At 37.0% G+C, this 22296-nt stretch overlaps 1 protein-coding gene and 1 long non-coding RNA gene across 3 annotated transcripts in view; one reads left to right on the top strand and one right to left on the bottom strand.

Annotated features, from left to right (window-relative positions):
• Positions 1-22296, top strand: part of LOC137056567 (uncharacterized) — a 97747-nt gene that overhangs the window by 67503 nt on the left and 7948 nt on the right. Inside the window, exons 3-5 of one of the 2 annotated variants that reach the window (XR_010900386.1) lie at positions 7496-7603; positions 17855-17996; positions 18835-19016. This is a non-coding gene — a long non-coding RNA (uncharacterized lncRNA). The remainder of the gene's footprint in view (positions 1-7495; positions 7604-17854; positions 17997-18834; positions 19017-22296) is intronic. The other variant, XR_010900387.1, reaches the window with a different exon arrangement.
• Positions 2925-22296, bottom strand: part of pcdh15b (protocadherin-related 15b) — a 321029-nt gene continuing 301657 nt past the window's right edge. Inside the window, exons 32-38 of the mRNA XM_067430706.1 lie at positions 21353-21361; positions 20457-20567; positions 9952-9973; positions 8713-8751; positions 8463-8536; positions 7485-7614; positions 2925-5528 (exon numbers count right to left, since the gene is read on the bottom strand). Of these exons, the coding sequence (XP_067286807.1) occupies positions 4029-5528; positions 7485-7614; positions 8463-8536; positions 8713-8751; positions 9952-9973; positions 20457-20567; positions 21353-21361 (1885 nt within the window). The 3' untranslated portion in view covers positions 2925-4028. The remainder of the gene's footprint in view (positions 5529-7484; positions 7615-8462; positions 8537-8712; positions 8752-9951; positions 9974-20456; positions 20568-21352; positions 21362-22296) is intronic.

The raw sequence follows: 22296 nt of genomic DNA on the forward strand, positions 1-22296 counted from the left end.
CGTGCAGCTCTAGGCGACTGATAATAGGCAGATACACTACACTTTCTCCTGACTATATCCATAATAACTACGTCCATTTTAGACACAAACTAAAACTGTTAAACTGTTGTGTTTAAGAGACTCTCCAAGCCGGGATTTTGACATAGATGTTTGTGTTCATTTGATCGTTTAGACGCGAGTGTGAAACCGAAAGTGTAATTTGCTCGTCTCGTTGCGGCTGTTTCGGAGCGCGTGCGCCGACTTGGGAACATCCTCTTGCGCACATTTTTGTGCTTAATCGCTCTTTTTATTATTAAAACGCATCCCACAATTTACCAACAGTAGCTAGACTGTATTTTACAACAATCTCTGATCGTGCTGATTCTGTCATTGCGTTTGAGTTTTATGGCGAAATGACAGCGGCTACTGCTGCAAAGGGAATTAGCCTACATAAGTTGCGCTAGACATAAATATTATTTTAATCTTTGGAAGCCAAAATCTAAAATAAAATTAGACTATCACAGATCTAAAGTGTAACCAGGCTATGTTTGACTGTTTAGTTCTGTCCTCTGTCGTTTTGCTCGTGGTCTCTCTCTCTCTCTCTTTCTCTCTCTCTTTCTCCACACGTGTATTTTCAAAAGTACCGACAGCAGAACCGATAACGTCCGAGCTTATCGATACAACGGTCTTTCAAAATTCACCCCCGGGGCCCATTTAATACCGGTTTTCGGTACCCATCCCTATTAATAACTCACCCTAATGTCGTTCCACACCCGTAAGACCTCCGTTCATCTTCAGAACACAGTTTAAGATATTTTATATTTAGTCCGAAAGCGTATGCAAGTGTATGCACACTATACTGTACATGTCCAGAAACGGAATAAAAACATCATCAAAGTAGTCCATATGAGACATATGTAGTCCATCAGTTAGTTAGAATCTCTTGAAGCATCAAAAATACATTTTGATCCAAAAATAACACAAACTACGACTTTATTCAGCATTGTCTTCTCTTCCGTGTTTGTTTTCAAACCTCAAATAGATTCAAACGATCATGAATCAGCATATTCATAATTATTAATAATAATATAATAATATTAATATATTATTTTTATATATATATATATATATATATATATATATATATATATATATATATATATATATATATATATATATTATTAATAATATTATTACATGATTTGTCAATTAGTAAATCACATTTGGCAGTAGTTTTGATTTGACAGCAGTAGCCTGATTTGGGATGTGGATGTAAATTTGTTTCATTAATAAAATCATTAAAACTGACAGGAAAACACAAAATGTGACCATTCAGCTGCAGTCTGGAGCCCTGCTCAAACCATCATCAGATTCATCCACGTTCCTAGTACTTGCAATTTTGTTTTAACCACAGATGTCTAGATATCATTTCATAATGTACCTTTTAGTAAACAAATGACGTGCCTTCTTGTTTCATTATATTAATGAAAATAAAGATAAACAGAAAGCCGTAGTTTTATCAGGAATGTTTTATTTGATGTGCCCGTTTCTATGCTTTGTAGAAACAGCCAGATATTATCAAAGGCTGCACAATGAGAGCAGTTTCTGCATTCTGCCTTCTCATATATATATATATATATATATATATATATATATATATATATATATATATATATATATATATATATATATATATATATATATAATATAAAAAAAAAATAATACACCAGCCTGCCAATAATAATACAAATAAAGTAAAATGAAATTAAATAAAACAACAACAACAAAAGTTGTTCTCTTCAGTTTGGCAAGTCTCTGTAACTGAATATGACCATATACTGAATAAATCTGTTTGGATATAACTTGGTATAAAAAAGCCCAAAAATATAGCACTTTGAACTCTGTTACAAGTCAATTCAAATGACTGGCATTAAGCAAATGTACAGTGCATAAGTGCACCTTAGATTCATCACAATTATTTTCATTGATGACTATTTACCAAAAATACACTTCAGCAGACAATTGTTTTTGCCTTTTAAACTGTAAAAAGCACAACAGTGTATTTATGAAAGCATACAATACATTAATAATAAATTCCAAATAATAATAAAATAAAGTACTGATGAGCAACAATCACTGGGCTAAAAACAAGTTTTTGATTTTTAAGGTACGTATGAATGCAACAATCATTGAGAAGCTCATTGTTCAGGGCCATGGAAAAGCAAATATAAAACTGAATGAAAGTGCAATTTCATCATTTTATGCTGCAAATTCATTAACCCCCAACACCCCACCCTCACCCCCAAGTTCTTTAAGACAATAGAGCATCTGCTTGTAAGTCACAGTTTTGTCATTGGTATGTGCAGGTTATTCCAAGGCCCCATCCAGAGCTCCTCCTCATCTGACTGGGTACGGTCACTATGTGATCCTAAAGGGTCCCTCACCTCCTGATTGTCCACTGTGGACTCTTGTTCATCCACATTGTGTGTTCTTTCATCCCCACCATTCACCACGTTTGATTTTGACGCTATACTCTCTGGGCCTGTGGTGCTGGAGGCCAGGGACCCACTGGAGGGCCTGGTCGTTAGGTTCTGTTCACCTGCTGAGGCGCCTGTGATTATGGGGCTGTTTAAAGGAATTCGCTCTTCGTGTGTAACAGCAAGTTTGTCCAGTTTCTTAAAGTGCTTTCCCAGTCGTATTGGAGAGTTGACCTTGATGTTGTTGGTGTGTGCGACCCGTCTTGTCCGGATTATTGAGCCGTTCTGGGCCAGGTATATGCTCCCATTAATGTTGCTGTGGCTGTTCACATTAGATAGGCGGTTCCTGTGCGATTCAGGGGCACTTTCATCTCCAGTTGAACTGGTCTCGTATTCACGGTCTACAATTAGCTTGATCCTCTTTTTTCTACCATACTGAAAAAAGAAAACAGGAGTGTAAGATGACTACAGAATGATAATGGAGGATATATATATATATATATTTTTTTTTTACACAGCAGAAACAGTGGTGTTCTGTCCAAGGAGGCAAGTAAGGCTGATCCTAATTACAGCTAAAGCTGTATTATTAACGTTTTTAAAACATAGTTTTAAGTGATTTCCCATTATGCATATGGGATTTTTTTGTTGTTGTAATTTTTCATTGTTTTCTTCTCTCACGCGTGATATACTGCCATACTGTATGTATGATGAATATGCCTCTCCATTAATTCATACGTGTTTGTAGATATATCCATTTCTATCATATGACAAAACGTTGGGCATAATTTTTTTTTACCCAATTTGCCAGAAAATTACGTCCTGGACCACCACTGCATTAAAAAGCAAAACAACCAAACACACACTTAATGTCCTTTCATGAGCTCATTCAAAGTAATATGCTCATTGACCAAATGCCATTCGATTAGACTGGGCAAACCCAGCCTGATCTGCCGGCGATTTGATTTCACCCGACAACTTGGTCTGGAAAACCTGTACATTCATTTCTACTGCTTCTTTTACACTTTTGCAGGAACCAATCACAGACTGGCATATCCATATGGCGCCTGATTGGCGGGTTTAACACGATGACGGATGGAGAAGCATTGGGCCGTTGCCCGTTGATCACGCCTCTTGTGGTCTGATTGGTTGAAGGACTATTTCCTTCAATTGCATAGTTATTTGAATAATGTCAGTTGATCACACCCCTTGTACAGTAGAAAATACAGAACAGACTCCCCAGACCAGTGTTCAATCTTAAATTGAGCTTGGTCTGGTGATAGCCAGACAACCATTGGATTACAGGTTTTCTTAAACAACAAAAAATAATCAAATTTTCATCTGAACATTAATTGCTGGCTTAATTTTGAAGGGTGACCTGTAAAGGTAAGTCTACATAGGAAAGAGCATGCATGTTACTCAGCAAAGGTTAAGGAGAAATGCCAAGTTATGCTCAGCGAGAGGAAGACAAGAATAACAACTCCAATCAGATGAGGGCATTCAAAAGGCCAATAAAAAGTTCAACACAAGAAATGAAGGCAAATGCTAGTCTTACTGAATATATAAGAATATAAATCAGGAGGCACCGACAGTCTCAACTGCATCTGAATCCTCATCCTCTCCATCTACTTTAAGGATTCTTGCTCCATCCGAAGAGCTTGAACCATTACCAGGGCTGCCACCCCTCTCTGGAGTAATTTCCCCTTCTTCGTTCTCATCTATTGGAGAAAGTTTGTCGATTTCCAAAGCCCTTGCTACACTACTGCTGGCCACTGAGAAGCTGCTTATGCTGTGGAAACTGGAATCTTGTCTTCTCTCTGGAGAATGGCTGCTTTTAGACATAGAGGGCTTTGGATCCTTAGTTTGGGCCTCAGAGTCACCTTCTTTCAACTGCTCTTTGTCTGTCTTATCATTCTCATCCTCATTAAGGATGGTCTCTTCTAATGCTTTCGTGTGGGTGAAAGTAGTTGCAGGTTCTCGAGATGATCTGCTGCTCTTTTGCCTGTAGGTTTCTGAACTCTGGGTACCACTGCTGGGAAAACCAGTTTTGAACTTGATGCTTTCAGAGGTTGTGCTGCTGTGTCTGGACTGGGAAGACCTGACAGATGACACTGTTCCACTTTCCTCTGATTTGACACTCTCTTTTCCGCTGCTACCTTCCTCAGAGCTTGACTCCTTTGCAGCCTCTTGTCCGGATTCAGATTCATTCTCTGTCTCGGATGTTCTTTCTGTGTCTGACTCTTGATCTGTCTCAATCTCTGTGTCTTGGTCTGAATCTGATTCAGTCCTCGACTCTATTTCAGTGTCACCTAATGGAGTTTTTATTTGGCTCTCCCTGTCTGAATCAAAAGGACTCTGGTCTTGATCATCATCAGAGTCTAAACTACTCATATGTGCTCCTTCTTGAAGTCTGTATGGACGGTTAGGAGTGAATGTCATGGCACTTCCAGTGTATGACTGTTGAATGATGTCTTCCCTGTTTCTACCTCTTTCTTTCTCACTTTCCATAATATCACCTGGGATTCTCTGTGATTCCCTCTCTGACTCGTTGTGTACCGAAGACATTGAGGTGTTCACATTACTTCCATGATCTATAGTCCCACTAATGCTGCTCAGAGTGTTCTTTTGAGACTGCATTGTTTTAAAGATGTTAATTTGACTCAAAACTCTGCCAAGTCTTGTCTTTGCTGAAGGCATGGCTTCTTTAGTCTGGAAATAGCTGCCATCAATGACCATGCCATTGTCCACACTGTTTGAATGCTGCATCCTGGTTGGTTTGGGGTCATCTGTACTTCCTCCTTTCTCCTCAGGAACTACACTAGGAAAGATTTTGTTGTTCTTCCATGGAAGGTGGAATGGAGCTGGGGCGAGCCTTCTGTCAAACATTTGGCTGAGTTGTATGGGTGCTTTAAGTTTAGTTTCAGCCTTTGAGTTGTAAGGTTGTGTGATGCCCTCAAATGGTCCAGGCAGGTGTTTCTCAAGCCCTGGAGGTTGATCTCCAAAAGCTAGTCTAGGGGGCCTCCGTGTTGGAGACTTGCCTGGTGGTGGAGCCAGCCTTCTGCTTTGCCTCACAACCTATTACATTGATATTAGCCAGTTTTTTTTTCATTCAGAATATTTAGTCAACAATTCAGATCACTCATTATCTTTGTGACTTTGGCCATTTCACATGACTCACATGAGCATTTCCCATTGCACTTTGGGGAGTGTCAAGGGAAAAGTTTTGTCCCCGGTACTACATGCAAATGTTGCAACATTATGGTTCAAGTTTAAACAATTTTAACCCAATTTCCATTGATTACTGGTCAATCAGATATATCACTATATGGGTAATGCCAGCAAAAATCAAAACATTATAGAAAAGGGAATGATGGGGGAATGTTCTATCTGAAATGTCCTGCTTCCCACTTTAAGTCGTGATCAAAGACCTTTTAAGACGTAATCTCACTTTGCGACCACCTTCGAACCGCCTGTTCGGCATGCAAATGCAGCTCTTATCTCATCACATTCTCAAACTGTTCATAAAGCCTACGATTAAATTTCATATTTGAAATCACCAATATAATCTGACAACAACTGTCTCATACATTTTGTTTCCTAAACGTGCACAGGACAGCTATGGCATATGCCACAGTGCTGCCCATAAGGTTATTGCTCCTACATAACCGCTTTTATTAATCAATTCTCTTGTCTTTGGGTCGTTATATTTCTGCTTTTCTGAATCAGATAAAGTAGCCCAAAGTAAAGATTAGGCTACATTTATAGAATGCATGAGAAAGAGAGAGAGAGATTGCGTGTGAATTAATTCTACCTGGCAGTGTCTCTCTATTAAGAGTGAAGCAGCGTGAGGGTTTTAGTTATCAAGAAATATATGCTAGAACGTTTCTAATCAATTTTATTGATAAATCAAAGTGTTGACAATACATTTCTGCACTACCGAGTAATTCTGTGTGGCACGCACAATCTCCACGTAATGTGCGAGCTACTTGTGTGCGTTAAAATGAATGCAGTATGCATTAGTTTAGAATGATGATTAACACTTCGTTTATAAGCTTTTTAAAACCGGAATTCTCTCGATCAATTTGAGCATCTAGATAGCATAATCAAACATGTCTTTTGGAGAGCTCTCTGAGTATGCGTTTGTCATTTTAATTTCTAAAAATAAAAACGGAGCATGCATTTCAGAAAAAAATGGCTTATCATGTTGCGCCCTCTATAGACCAGCGACTAGTCGACGTCCAGCTGAAATTGCAGAGCATTTAATTTGATGAATCGATTAGTCAACTAGTTAACCCCTATTACCAGAAACCCTTTTGGAAATTGTCGAGTTCACACATTCAATCCTACATTACACCGCAGTAATAAGTGTACAACCGTTGAATTTGGACAGCCGTTGAGTGTACACTCTCGTTTTCGTTCACACCTTAGAAAGAACTGTATTTGTGGACTTATTCCACCATATTATTTGTTGCACATTCTCTCATTCATAAGGAATAGGAGTAAACTGTCTTTCTGTATAGCACATTTGTGTCGTGATTTAACGCCTCATGTCATTAAAATTTTGTCTTGAAAAACTAGATTTTTTTAACCCGTATTTACGATAATTCCGATAGCACATGAAGGCAGGATAACACCTGGAAGTAAGTATGCTCTTGTACGAGAGTCACCTTCTAGATAATATTGAGTGATAATGTACATCTGTTTACAACGAAATAATATCGAAAGCACATGATTAAATTCAGAGTAAAAAAAAAAAAATTGACCAGTCATTTTTGATTTTCTGCAATGTTTCTATGTAAATAGCAGGCTCTTTTTTCAGTTTAATTTGTTTATTGAGTAAACATTGTGTAAACTTCCGGCTTTCTGACCACCTTGCTATCTTAAATGTTTTCCGAGTGAATGTGAAAGTGCTGAAAGCATTGAAGCCCTGATGAGTCATGTGTAAGCCAGAGGCAGGATAAAACTAACTTTACTGCACATTGTATTGGTTTTGTTTAAAGTAACAAAAAAGAACAAATAAAAATGTGATACCTCTCCCTCAGATTCATGTGGACTGTAGTAGTAGCTGCCGTCATCTTCCATGATCACCTCTCCATATTCATCATACATCCCTGTTGGAGAGATCAGCTTCCGTCGACTCCCATATTGAGGCAAGTCATAGCTAAACAGCAGGTATACAGGATTAATGCATATACCCCCCACACACACACACACACACACACACACACACACACACACACACACACACACACACACACACACACACCAATGCAAACATTCCTGAATAAATAAGCAAAAACTTTGCCCCTACAGTCCACTACATCAATACTAAAACTTTTGGGACGGAGAAGTAAAAGGCAAATCCAATAAGATTTAGTTGCAGAACCTCCACATAAAACTGTATAGAAAAGGTCAAAACAGACATTCATTAGAGGACTTTGAGTATTCCTGGGCACAGGCTGTCTGAACCCAAATACAGCTTGGGCAGCCTATTTAACAAGAAACGGGCTGAAATTCAGGATTATATTGACCCTCACTCGCCTTTAGTCATGGAGGCCTTTCATTTGGATTTATTGAGAATATAATGCTATATTGAAGGCTGGGGACTGCTACAGATCAAATCTGTATGACCTAATTTATAACACAGTAAGAAAACTTGGATAACATTTAGTTCTGCTCAAATATATTTTATAGTCTGCAATTACCATCACTTCCCTCAGGAGGGCATTCATTTATAGCACATATTTCTATTTTCTCCAGCTCATTAGGATTCCAAATGGACAGTTCACCTTGCACAAGCATCAGTAAATAATTATCTTCACTGTTACAGTCAAAAAGACACAAATGGGTGCCCACAGTGTTAAGGGGAAATGACAAAGTTCATCATCTGGAAGACATAAAATAGTGCTAAAATCATACAAACTGATTTATTAAAAGCAGCAGGCCTGGAATGTATCTGAAAGGTGTGATTTGGACCAGTAGCATTTTAACCAATGGCAGCACACTCACCCATGTTCATAGTTATAGTAATCCTGTGTATAATAGTCCTGTCCTGGGTCAATGCCAGACTCCATAGAGAGTTCCTGCGAGCAGAGTAAAGAATTATAATTGCATCGCTTTAGGCAAAATCCTTGGGGAAGGCAGATGAAAGTGCTGTCTATTAAAATAAATAAATACAAATTCAGTATACAGTATTTGCATATTCTACTATAAGCATGTTCAGCTCAACAGAAACAGGAGAAAAGTTCAGATTCTCTACCTCTGGTCTCAACAGAGAGGGCCGAAGCAGCTGCTGTTGCTGAACAGCATTCAGAAGAGAAACAGTGCAGAAACGAGAGAAAATTAGGAAAATGATGAATATATGTGGAGGTGAAGGATGGAAGATAAATACAGTTGGATCCACAAGTCTGAGATTACACTGAAAATCTGTAATTCAAGATAAAATCTTAATTTACACCTGACAATTTTAGCGTTAAAAAAAATTAAACAGAGAAACATCAAATTAGAAAATGTGTGATATTTGAGGACGAAGACATTTTGAAATTTTTGTTCATTTTAGTTCTCAAAAATGAACAAATGATGCTGATAATATAATTTTGGAAAAAAGTTATTCCATTAGAAAACCTAGAAATAGAAGCTTTTTCTCCTGTGTTGTCAGACTTGAATCCCCATTGGAAAAATATAGTGTTTAAAGAAGAACTAATTTTATCTGTTTACATGTGAAGTTTTAAATAATATGAATGTTTCCTATAACGATGATGATAATATTTAACATTACTAGAGTTTACAAAATGATATAGTAAAACATTCAGAAACATCAATTAGGAAATCATAAAGGAGATCATTTGTGATTCTTCTTAGATGAGCCACTTTGATGCTGCGTTTCAAATAAATGCACATCTGTGAGCACATTGTATAATGTGCCAAGTTAATATGTACCTTTTATAGCCATCATCACAAAATACTGCCCAGCGTTACCCTAAAGGGGTTTATTTTGTGATGAATTATCACCTGACTACACAGATTATGGCTGATTAGCAAGTAAAATAATGTTACACAGCTATGTAATACATCTTGACTGGGACAATCAGTAATTAATATATATATATATATATATATATATATATATATATATATATATATATATATATATATATATATATATATATATATATATATATATATATATATCATATTGATATTGCTATAGTTTTATAAAAGCAACAAGCCACTCAAATCTCGAACACACTTGGGCATTCATAAACTCAAACCTTCTAAGAACAAAAACATTTGAGGAATGTTATCAGCAAGTCAAACTCCAGAATGACAGATCTAGCCTTCAGCAATTTTAAAGATGAGATCTTGACAAATAGTTATTTCCGCTCTCATCACTGTCCTTATAAAACAAAATCAACTGATAAAAATGATGGACAATAAAACTGGCCCAGGTGGGACATTATTGAAACATAATGCAATTCCAAAGAATATAAACACATACCTCCTGATGCCCGTAGCCTCTCCTGTGAGGAGATAACAGTATGGAAATAAAGTCAGTAAGATTATTATGATAAAACCTTGATGTATAATATCTAAAAAAAAAAATTACAATAGAAAAAACAATTCTCAAACTGGACTGTCAGATGTTAAAGTCTTTAAATGTTTAGCATATTTAAATATATGAGATTGAGACGGCATGTCTTTGATATGAGGTTTCAAAGACAATGTCCCCACAGCTTCTGCATGGCTGTCTTAAACTCTGATAAACAATGTATAACTGTGAAATATTGAGGATATGTGTGCAGATTAATATGCAGAAGTGCAGTAGTAAGATGTGGTGGTGGTGGTGGGGAAGGGGAGAGACTAATGGTTGTCTTTAGTGGTTTCCCATGAGGATGTTTTAGGAAATTAATAGGTAACACTTTATTCTGATAGTCCACTTCTATTATACATAAGTAACTACTGGCCATTAGAGTATTAGTAGACTGTCTGCTTAATATCTGCTAACACTATTTAATGGTCCCCTAAAATACATTCTACTCACTATAAATAACTTTGCAAGCATGCCAACTTATTCTACTAACCTAACAGTCTACTAATGCTTGGATCATTATTTGACATGTAGTTGAAAAGGTACTTACAGTTAGTAGAATGTCTAAAGGGGACTACAAAAAGGAAGTGTAACCTACCAGAGTTGGGAGGATTACTTCAATGGGGTGCATTCCGTTACAAATTACTTAATAAAAATTATTCAGTAAAGTAACCCAAGCACCGCAGTATCTAAGTAATTTAGTCTTAGATTACTTTTGGATTCCTAATGTTCACATATGTAAATAAATTAAAGTAAAAAGCAATATGTAAGAGAATGATTGCACATGCACAAGTAGGTGGCTCAAGCGAGTCATGACTGGAAACAGAACCAGCGGTCAAGTAGAGATGTGTGGATCAGTTTAAAAGTCAATCCGTTAATGTAAACCGTCCACCTGTCACCCTCTCAAACCTACGATTTTCTTCTTTTCAAAATTGATCTCGGATCTGTTTTGGCTCCATCGCTGCTTAAGAAATTAGACCCTGCAAATGCGTAGCTTAATGAGAGTCTGCAAATTAGTGCCTGATGAAAAATGAAGCTTTAAACACGGTAATATTTTCATCATCATGTTGGAAAAAAATATTAGAATAATTTCTGTTAAGCTTGTGTATATATTTTTAGAAGGCTATTGAGCTATTTCTTTCCCCTTTTGGTGCTCTGTGTGTGATTTTAGCGCTTGGTCTGAAGCGCATGGTGCAGATGCACTTAGGATATGTCCGAATCTACTTTTGTTAGTTTAACGACGGTAAAAACAGTCAGGGTTCCAGGCGCATGGTCCAAAAGGGTTGTACCTTGTATCTTAATGAGTCATGGGTGTGTTTAGGGTGTAACATGTAATAAACCAGTTTCATCTCCCTTTCCCTTTCAAAGCCAGTTGCTCTTGCACCATGGGGGGTTCGCTATTTACATGGCGGAATTTGCGAGGGAAAAGACTGGAACACTTCTTCAGAAAGGAATCCTTTTATATCTTTTAATAATTTTATTTATTTATTTATTTATTTATTTATTTATTTATTTATTTACAAAGTGGCGCTGGATGTGAAAATGACAACTGCCTCGGGCTGAAACTAGCAAAAAAACACATGCGTTGCATTGCGCCGGGTGTATGAAAACAAAAGTATATTTTTCAATTTACCAGGAAATGAGTTCTGTGTCCTTAATAAATAAAAAAATTGACATTAAAAATGTCTCTTATCGACCTGCAACTCACCCCCAAATAATGTTAAATGTTATTTTTTTATTACTGTACTTGGCCTGTCTGATCCACAGATTATCTTCTGTCTCCAGATAGAATTCCCATTTTTATAAAATGTAACTATAATCGGATTTTTGATGTAACACATTACAGTTACAAGATTACATAACTCTGTTATATGCATTCCGTTACTCCCCAAACACTTACATACTATATTATATATTTTATACTATAAAAAAAAAAAAAAAAAAAAATATATATATATATATATATATATATATATATATATATATATATATATATATATATATATATATATTTTTTTTTTTTTATAATATTTTATATAATAAATAAATATATATATATATCAGCTACTTACATTACTTTTCTTTATGGATTGTACCATTAATTATGAGATTTTAGTCTAGGGAACATTAGTTTAGGGGTCAATCAGTGTTGAGCACTAAATGGCAATAAAGCTCACAGTCCTCATCGCACAATGAATCTGTGTTAACACCACCGATTCAAAATAGACAATGAGAGAATGACATGCCTATAGAGGAGAAAAGCTAGACACTGTTTAGCTGCAAGGACAAGTGGCACACTGTTTGTTTATCAGACAGATGAATGTTAACACCCTTGAGGCTCTTATGACATTAGACAATATCATCTGTGACAAAGCTTGGCACGCGAAGACTGAAAAAACCAAAAACAACATTTGATTAAGCTTATCAGGTGTGTTAGGGGTACACAGAGTGGACATGGAGACAGGCCAGCGTTTCCTAAGTGGCAGGGCCATTTCACTGAAAGCGTAGCAAATTAAAATTCTCTCCAGGCAGCAGATCAGCGAGAGCAAATTACAGCAATTCTTCCCTGATGTGGGCATAACGAGGGATTCAAATGAAGATTTATCTCTTAACGATAATATGCGACTTTCAAGGGACTTTTGTTTTGTTGACTTCTCTCCCTCTGTACGAGTGTGTTTGCAGGTGCAATAATGTGCCAGTCCATGAATTAAACATGATGTATTACATGATATGTAATTATAATTAAAGTATATAATTACACCATGATTAAATACTAATTATGTTATATAGCTTTAAAAGGGTCAAGGTACAATTGCAGTGGCATTTCCAGCTTTTTTATCTTTCCGAAAAATTTACTTAAATTAAAGCCTATATTAATTATCTCCTTTTTTCCTCCAAGGTCACACTAAATAATTATTGAATTAAAAATAATTTACCATTGGCTGGCATTCTCTCTTTAGGTAGAGTTAATGTTAATTAATAGTAATGGGAACCTAAACCACTGGTTTTACTGGTAGTGCACAGTATGAAGAATAGTTGGGTATATGTTGCAGTTTACTTTTTGCTATCCTCACTTATGAGTGTCCATCCATGAGTAAAAAATATATATCTAGTGTCTGAATAATTTGACTGTATATTCAAGATTTGTATTAATTATTAATTATGTATTAATTATACTGACTGATAATATATGATAACATAATATATGTTGAAGAAAGTAAAAAAGGATTTTGACCAAAAATGTAGAAAATGATTTGTAGGATAAACACACACATGAAAAAGTTATTTCTCACTATTATCCGTAATATAAATAGTTAATATAGTATAAATAGTAAAACAGGTTTAAAAAGGGCCATTCACAAAAAAGAATCACAATTACAATATGCATATTAATGACATGCAGTAGATTGTTCTTTTTATAATCAAAAACTGAACCGAATGTGCTGACAGCACTAGTTTTAAACATATATGCTTTTCTACATTTGAATTTTGCCATCTGCTTTGAGATGTTGACTAAACAGACAATAGTGGTGACAGATGATGTTTGATCGTGCTAATTTTAACAGAGAGTTTTCCTTCCTCCTCTGATTGCCATAAAGATGTTTGCTTGTTTGTTTGTTCTCTAACACTGTTAATATGTCATGATGGCAACTGCTAGTCCTAATGGAACATGGCGCTGCAGATTAGATAAACAAATCGTGATATGAGATGAGAAAGTGTGGCATGCCTGGGTTATCTGCAAAGAAAATTTGAAGGAAATAACAGTGCTTGAATGATAGTAAAGGAATAGTCTTTTATGTGAAGTTCTAGGTATTTTCAGGCTTTAAGCCTTTCTTTGCAAATGAAGTGACACGTGAGTATTAACACAGCTTATAGTCCTTTCTTTGTAAAATAACTAAATAGTTACATATATTAGAAATAAAAGTCAGTGTACAAATAAATAGAAGAAAGAAGAACAAATCACGCTGCTGGTTACATTTTGAAACCTGAATTTCTTTAGTTTAACAACACAAGAGTAAAGACAAAAATATGCACACGAACAATGAGGTGATTAATAAAACAAATGTTTGAGTCTGTATTAAGGGGCTGAATTTATTGCAGAACTTTAATAGGGAAAGAGGTTTAAAACAAAGCCTAACCAGAATATCCGAGTCACATCAATACAGCGCTGCTCACTGTAAACACAAGGTGCGAAAGTTACAGAAACAGAACAGGATCTATTTTCATAAGGTCATGGAGACACTTCTGAATGTGCCACAGCACAAAAACAATATAGTTGTGTACTGCTGCGAGTCGACAATAACCGGATGTAATGGTGCAGTCGCCACCCTTTAGTATCATAACAATTAAAGCTGGGATTAGGAGGACGTTTACTGAATTGAATGCAGCGTGTTTCCGTCTCAAAGAGTAAATGGAGGACATGTCGCCAATCACACAAGCTCTCTATCCCACACACACAAATGTACACACACTAAATTGATTTAGTCAGTAATTACAACCAGCTTTCAAACCTCCTAATGTGTGCACAGTCACGTAACATAAAGCCATTTAACATTAAAACAAACTTGTTTCTCTTCTGTGCCTTTCTAATCCTTCTACCAGAAACCACATTTTAGAGCAAAAACTTGCACTGAGAGAGACACGATACCCCATAACAGCTGTACCTGATAAATTGCTCATAGTTTACATAAATATCTTGTGCCATATATTGGTGAAAACTGGCAGACAGTTTAAATGTGGGCACAGAGGCTATGCTAACACAATTAACAAAAGAGGGTACAAACAGAAAAGAGAATAGTGAGAGCATACAGTGTACCTCAGAGAAAAGCTTTATAGAGGCTTCATGACATGCAGTGAGAGTAACTTATAGCCAGACATTAGGGCGTATGATAAGAATTTCTATGAGCAAGTAATAGCATGTTGTGTACTAAAACAGTTTGAAGGGATCAAATAAAATGCCTGTATGAATGCTTTAACTCGACTAAATAACAACACTTGCAAAACTGATTGAAAATATTTTACAAAAACTGTAAAGCACAAACACTTGATTTTGTGTTACAGTAAGATGAAACACAATGGTAAGACAAAAATGTATGAGAAAAATGTAGTGGTAGTCTTAAGGGGCCATTCACACAGGACACATTCGCTTGCTCCTCCATAATTGTTTCAATTGATAACTTGATATTGTCGGTCTACATACATGTGCACTAGATTTTTTCATCCCCCCCCCCCCCCCCCCTTTTCAGTGTCTTGAGTGCCACATTTTAATTATTTTATATTAGAGCTGCCCGATTAATCAAAATTAAACTGCTTAAAATGTAACTGATAATAAATAAAATGTATACTTCCGTGTTAATCGACATAGCCTTTATCAGCCTGTGTAGAATACTATGAAATATTAGGGGTGTAAGAAAATATCGATACATGTAAATATCGCGATATTATGTTTGACGATACTGTATCGATTCTCAAAAACACTATCAATATTTATTTATTTTACATCCAAGTTTCATGGCTTTGTGTTCGGTTTAAATCACAAACTGTATAAAACCCAACCGCTATATGGCAGTGTTATCTCAGAAAGTAACTGACGCGGAGCTGGAGAAGCGCAAGGTGAATGTGTGTGTGTGTGTGCATTAGCAATCCTCACAAGACGATAAAATTATTCCGCTCCCATGGTTTACAGAGCTGAAGTATGGACTCATTTTGGCTTTAGTTATAAAGAAACCACTAAGGAAATCGACAAGATTCATTTTGCTTGCAAAATAGGCCAAGTTAAAATCCAATACTTGGGAAACGCATTGAAGCTGAGAGCTTGCTTAACATCCGGACGTCATCCGCGCTGCTGAGAAGCATTTCGATAGAATATGTACAGCACAATTTTCTCTCAGTAACAAAATAAACACAACAAAATAGACAGCGGTGGCAGCAGAACGAAATCATCTGATCATAGTGATGTGGATATGGATGCACCAGTGATGTACGTGAAAGGACGTGAAAATAGCAATTTATTAAATAGACTGCTTTAAAGAAAACAACTTTACAGTGTTACATATAAAACAAACAGTCATTCAGTCATGGAATGGACTATGCACTTTCTGTTGTTAGATAGTTTAGAAATGAAAAACTGCTATACTGTGAACCTTTAAAACATACACACATGAATCCTGCAATCACTTTACTGTCTCCTTTTACTTGGATTGAACAAAATAGTGATTAGGGATATAAATTATACTGTATTAATTAAACAAAATAGTTCTTTGTCATGTTATATATATATATATGGTTATGTTCTTTATTCTTTTAATTTAGATCTTTTTTTAAAATCAAAAACAAGTAATATATTGCCTTTCTTACAAGATAGCAATATATAACAATTAGGTGTGACCCCCGAATAATCGAAGATTTGATGCATCGATATGCAGAGCCAGATTCTACCACCGAACTCACAGTCGAATCTTTGCGGGTGTTATGTAACGAGGATCATACCATTTTGGCAATATGGGGGTGCTCAATATTTTAATGACGTGACTATGCTTAAAATTTGAACAAATTTTTTTTCTCAATGAGTGTACGCACACGGGCGGCGGCATTCGAGCGCCTGTCCGCGGCGACTCAGGAATTGTTTAAAATCTTGCCGTGCCACAGAGCGCCATTTTAAGGTTTTGTATTACATTTTTATTATATTTCTCTTAAATTGTCAACGTACTGATTTCACCCTGTGCTACATGATACACGCATCGTGTAGCTCTTCTGTCAGATGTCGATTCAAAATTGAGCTTGCGTGTATATCATTTTAGGTTTATTTATCAAAATGTTTTTTGCTTACTTATCTTTGTTCTGCATTTCAATCGCAGCTTTAAAATGTTATGAGAAAACGTTTTACAAATGTTTTTCCACCAAATTACCTTTTCTTTAAACCTAAATAAGAAAGCCATTGTCAGTTCGACAGTTTTGGTCGCATTATTAAAAGTCGTTGATGTGTGTAAAGGAAAATAAAAAATAGTTTTATCCTCCTGCTGACTTGTTGTGCCCCTCCCAACCCATTCACACACACACATAGATTATTCAACTATTGGTCGACCATTGAGAGATTCGACAATTCTGATTCGAATGTGTAAATCCTTAGTCGGGGACACCCCTAATAACAATATATCGTATCGTAAGCCCTGTATCGTGTTGAAGTGCGTATTATGTCGCCAGATTCTAAGCAATACACAGCCCTATGAAATATGTTGTGTGCCTTATTCTGTGTATGGAGTTAAAACATGCTATTAAGTGTTGTCTTTTGTTGGACGTGTGGATTTCTTTTTCAAGTGCACATGCTTTCAGATGGAGCAGAATTTACTACTTATCACAGAACTTTGCTGCACTGATAAGCTGCATATATATGTATGTGTGTGTGTGTATGTGTATGTATGTATGTATATGTAATCTATACGGAGTTGTGGATCAATCTCAAATTACTTTTCTTTTTATTTCTTTTCAGTTTTGCTGTACTGCGTTTGCTAGAATGCATCCTGTGTGAACTGCCTCTAAAAGAATAATAGCAACATGGACAAAGAGAGTGTCACAGTACAGTGGACTGAGATGGAAAGCGTTTCTCCAGCTCCTCCACTAGTGAGTTCATGTTTGGATTGGGCTCTGGTTGTGGTGCTTCTTGTACAGACTCCGCATCTGACACCCTAGCCTCTGGTTCGACAGACACTTGCGGTTTGGGGACAATCTTTGGCGGGCACTGCTTTTTATCTATTTGTTTGTACATGTTGGCAACAGATTTCTCTAAGTCTGCTATGTTCTGGATGTTCTTCAGGATCCCCTTGAGTTCTCTCTTGGGAGGCTCCGGCTCGGATGGCAGTGGAGGTGCTGCGGGGCGTAAGGACACCGGTCGGAGGGATGTGATTGAGGGAAGAGGAGGAAGGACAAATGGAGAAGGAGGCATGGGACGGGAAGAGGTTGGTGATAAGGGAGGGGGGAGAGGAGGAGGAGGTGGAGGGGTTGGATGAGGATGAGGAGGTGGAGGGGTTGGATGTGGAGGAGCAGGTGAGGATGGAGGGATAGGAATAGACTGAGGTGGGGGAATGGGTGGAGGTGGTGGTGGAGCAGGTACATCTGGAGGGTCGGGGATGATCTCCACATTGACCTCATAAGACTCCACATCAGGATAGGTCGTCATTCTGCTGTATTTCCGCAGCACTGGTGGAGTGGGCTTGTGACTGGGTGGAGGTGTTCCATCACTCTGGGTAATGATTATTGATGGGGGCCTGTTGTTATGTCCCATGAATGAAGATTGTGGGGTCTCAAAAACAGAGAGAATAATTTCAGAAGAGAGTGAGCCACGAGAGTCCTGGCCTTGCCTCAGCCTGTCCTGCATGGCCTGCTGCTCAAACTGCCGTGCCTGCTCTTTTACTGTCAATTTGGGCTCTGGATCTTCGTCCACAAACTCATCAAATCCATCAATCATTTCTTTACTGTCATTAAGGCCAGACTTCAGAAGCTGCCGCTCCCACTGAACTGGGTCCATCACCACCCTCCTACTCCGTAGAGCTTCACTGGTCTCACATTTGTGCAATCTAGAGGGTAAAGTCCAGAAGTGTCCTGAGCCAGCAGAAGCCTGTGGAAAGCACTGGATGGACTTTCTCAGACTTCTTGTGCCGGGTGAATACGTGCCCAGGAGGTACCTCCGATTTTGGTGCTCAGGGCTGCTAAGGGTGCCGTCATCATGGTACAGGGGGTTGGTTGTAGTAAGTGGGTTTTCATCTGAAAGGAAGGTAATGTTGCTTTCTGACTTAGGCAAGTTGTTCACCAGGATTCCATTGGCCGTGGACAGCTTGTGAGCAGCGATGGCACGGGAGGCAAATGAGCTAATCAGACGCTGCCGATCGCCATCCTTCAGAACACACCTCTTAGTCCTGCTTTCAGCATAACCGCAAAAAGAGACAAAGAACGACTTAACAGAGGATGTGAACAACAAGGTATAGATGGGGAAGGAGGATGGAAGCCAGCTACACAAAGCACCTGTCTGGATTGACATAGTAATAATAAGAACAAAAAGTGCTAATTAAATCCTAGGCAAACACCTACAATAAGTTTCAATGAAGGGCACTAACATTTCTTAGCTGATATCACTACTGATTAGAAGCAAGGCAACTGATCACAGTGCTAGGAAACTACTTGGAAGGAAAGAATGGTCAACAGCTTTCTGAGTAACGATCACAAATACAACTCTACTTTAATTAAATTGTCTATAACATTTGGAAACAGACAACTGCCTACTTACTTAGGTCTGATATCCAAGAAATGAGAATGAGAGATGAGGAAAAGACAAATATGTAAGTGAAATTAGCAAGTTCTGTAACGTTTGTGTGTAAGTGCTAGTGCTTTTAGGGGGAAACCAGTCTAACACAAGGCACACCATTTCAGAGAAATAATTTTAGGGGTTCAATAACGAAAAAAATTATTTGATCTTTTGTAATAAGTTTGATGTGACATTTTAACCAGGAGCACATTATAATATGGCTGCCTACATTTAAAATTCATTTAGAAACTTTAAGTCAAGTACCAGGATAACAGAAGTAGAACAAATAATATTTTATGACCTGAGCAAGAGAACACAATTATTCCATTTGGTAATGGTTAGATAATCACAATTAGATCAGGGTAGCAGTGGAAAAGCAAATCAGAAAGATTGTAGAAACCAGCAAGGAATCATTTGGTTTTCTGCACATTCTTCCTCCAGACTAAAGTATTTGGAAGGCCCTGGAATTGTATGGTAAAAAGTAACACAATTCGCCAAATTGTCTTTTACTTTGCCAGTTTTGGGATCTAAAGTTATGGAAAACAAAAACACTTTTCCTTACTGGAATTGTTGGCATGTAAAACACTCCCAAATATGACTGAAAAATATCAGAATTTTGACTATCTTGGCAACAAAACCCGATAATTGTCATGACTCTACTGTATGTCGCAGGGATAAATACGTAGTTTACCCTCCTGCCTTCTTGCACCTAAGAAAAAGTCCAGTCTTCAACAAAAAACTTTGTTGATCACCTCAACCTGAAACACCACCAACAGAAGCCCTAGCCCTATCTTTGCAAAGCCATACAATCAGGTTTTGTTCATTCATATGCTTATTATAACAGAAATACTGCACCCAGAGCATCTTGACGACCAAAATTTTTGCTATAATCATACAACTTGATATAATCATACAAATAACATTGTGGTTAGAAAAATATAAATTATAGACACAAACAGAGTTGTGCAATTTAACTTTATATCAGTTAGTGTTTGCAGTTTTCCCCTCAAGAACATTTGTAAACAATTCCCCCCCTTGTAACAATCTGTAAAAAAGGAAGGTGAATTAACCTGACTTGACATTGACAAGTATAATGTTCTGAAGGCTTAAAACTTACATGGTGTTGTCGCCGAGCTCTTCATACAGATTATTGGTGGCAGCACCTCCGGATTTGCCAGTGGGAAGTGCCATTTGGATCCTGGCTGTTTTTGCACATTCTGCCTGCCGTCTTTAGATAATGAAGTCAACAAGTTGAGCAAAATAAAAGCATTGCCTTATATAATGAAATATTCCCTTTTAGACATTTGTTAGGATTTAGACATTTATCTATTTTGGAGTTTTTCAGATAAAAACAATTAGATCAGTGGTTTTCAACTTATAATATCATTCAATCAACAATATAATAATAATAATAATAAACAATGCTATGCAAATAGTAAAATGCAGCTAAGCAATCTTAGCAATCTAAATAGTTAGGAGTGCACAATTTTTTTTAATCTTTTTTCATTGATGCCAAAAGTTGTCAATTCAGATACATTTTAGCCAAAATACCATCTGAGTTAGTCATATTTTGGCAAATGCCATTATGGACAGGTTGCATGATGTGCCCTCAGTCTTGGAAAAATACACAAAATACTAGAAAACACATCCCAGACTACATTAAATGTGTGTCGTAATGATATAAACATAATTTGCGCTATGAATTATGAGCTGTCGGGAGATCAAACATTTTAAATTCAAGAGACTTTTAGAAACCAAACACTCAAATAATATTTTTATGTTAATACATTTCACTGTTGTTTTTCATTGTCGCATCATTGACTTTTGTATGACAAGCTATTTAAGTAGCGTTGGGTTACTATTATTATTTTTTTGCTATTATATATTCATTTTAAAATCTGGGTCTTGAAGCAATACCATTTGAGAATCACCAAATTAAATAATGCTTGAGAAAGGGAAATGGTTATATAACCAATATTTCATTACGAATGCATGTCTCTGTACAATACTTACTCTTTGAATCTGAAGATGGTGCATTGTAAAAGAATAAAAAAAGAGAGATATATTAGACAATGACACATTGCACAGCAGCATCAGTAACAGCACTGCAAAAAAAAAAATGCTGGACTTCAGCCACAAAATGTATAAATCTGCTCTCTCTTTCCCAGAAGTATGAATTATTTTCACCCCAAACTAATATGGAGGGATTTTTCAGTCAGATTATAAACTAAAAGTCTAAAACTAAAAGTCTTAAACCAAAACTAAAAATCTAAATTTGAAACTTAAAGTCCAAGTCGAAAATGAATTTGGTATTTAGGATTGGGCATTTGGTATTTAGGATTGGGCATTTTCTATTTAGGGTTGGGCATTTGGTCATTTAGCCATTTAGGATTGAGGATTGGGGATTTGGGGATTTAGGATTGTGAATTTGGTATTTAGGATTGGGCATTTAATCATTTAGCCATTTAGGATTGGGGATTTAGGATTGGGCATTTGAGGATTGAGGACTGGGGAGTGTATGCAAATTAGGAGGCGTGGCCCAAATACTGGAGGCTGGGTTTGAAATGGCTGGTGCGCAGATGCACCTTATGGACAGCAGAGGGAGCTCCCAGTGCTAAGGAGGAGCACACTTTAATGAAACCAAACGGAGCGAGTGAGCGGCTTGAGCGAGGACTGTGCGATAACTTCAACTTAATGACAGCTTTGTAACATTTGTGGCCTCAAACACAAAGTCACCAGTGAAAGGAGTGCTATCGGTCTGACGACGAGAAAGCAGCAGGTAAGATGCTAACATTAGCTACTAGTTATATAAGCTGATATTGCTAATATGCTTTAGTAGGGAATTATTATATTGGGACATGCTGCCTTGTTTTTTAAACTGCGGTTAACCCCGATCTGACATTAGTAGATACACTCCTTTCCCATTGCCACTAGATGGTCTTGTTTATGTTTTTTTC

The sequence above is a fragment of the Pseudorasbora parva genome, chromosome 21 (assembly GCF_024679245.1).
Source record: "Pseudorasbora parva isolate DD20220531a chromosome 21, ASM2467924v1, whole genome shotgun sequence".
NCBI lineage: Eukaryota > Metazoa > Chordata > Actinopteri > Cypriniformes > Gobionidae > Pseudorasbora > Pseudorasbora parva.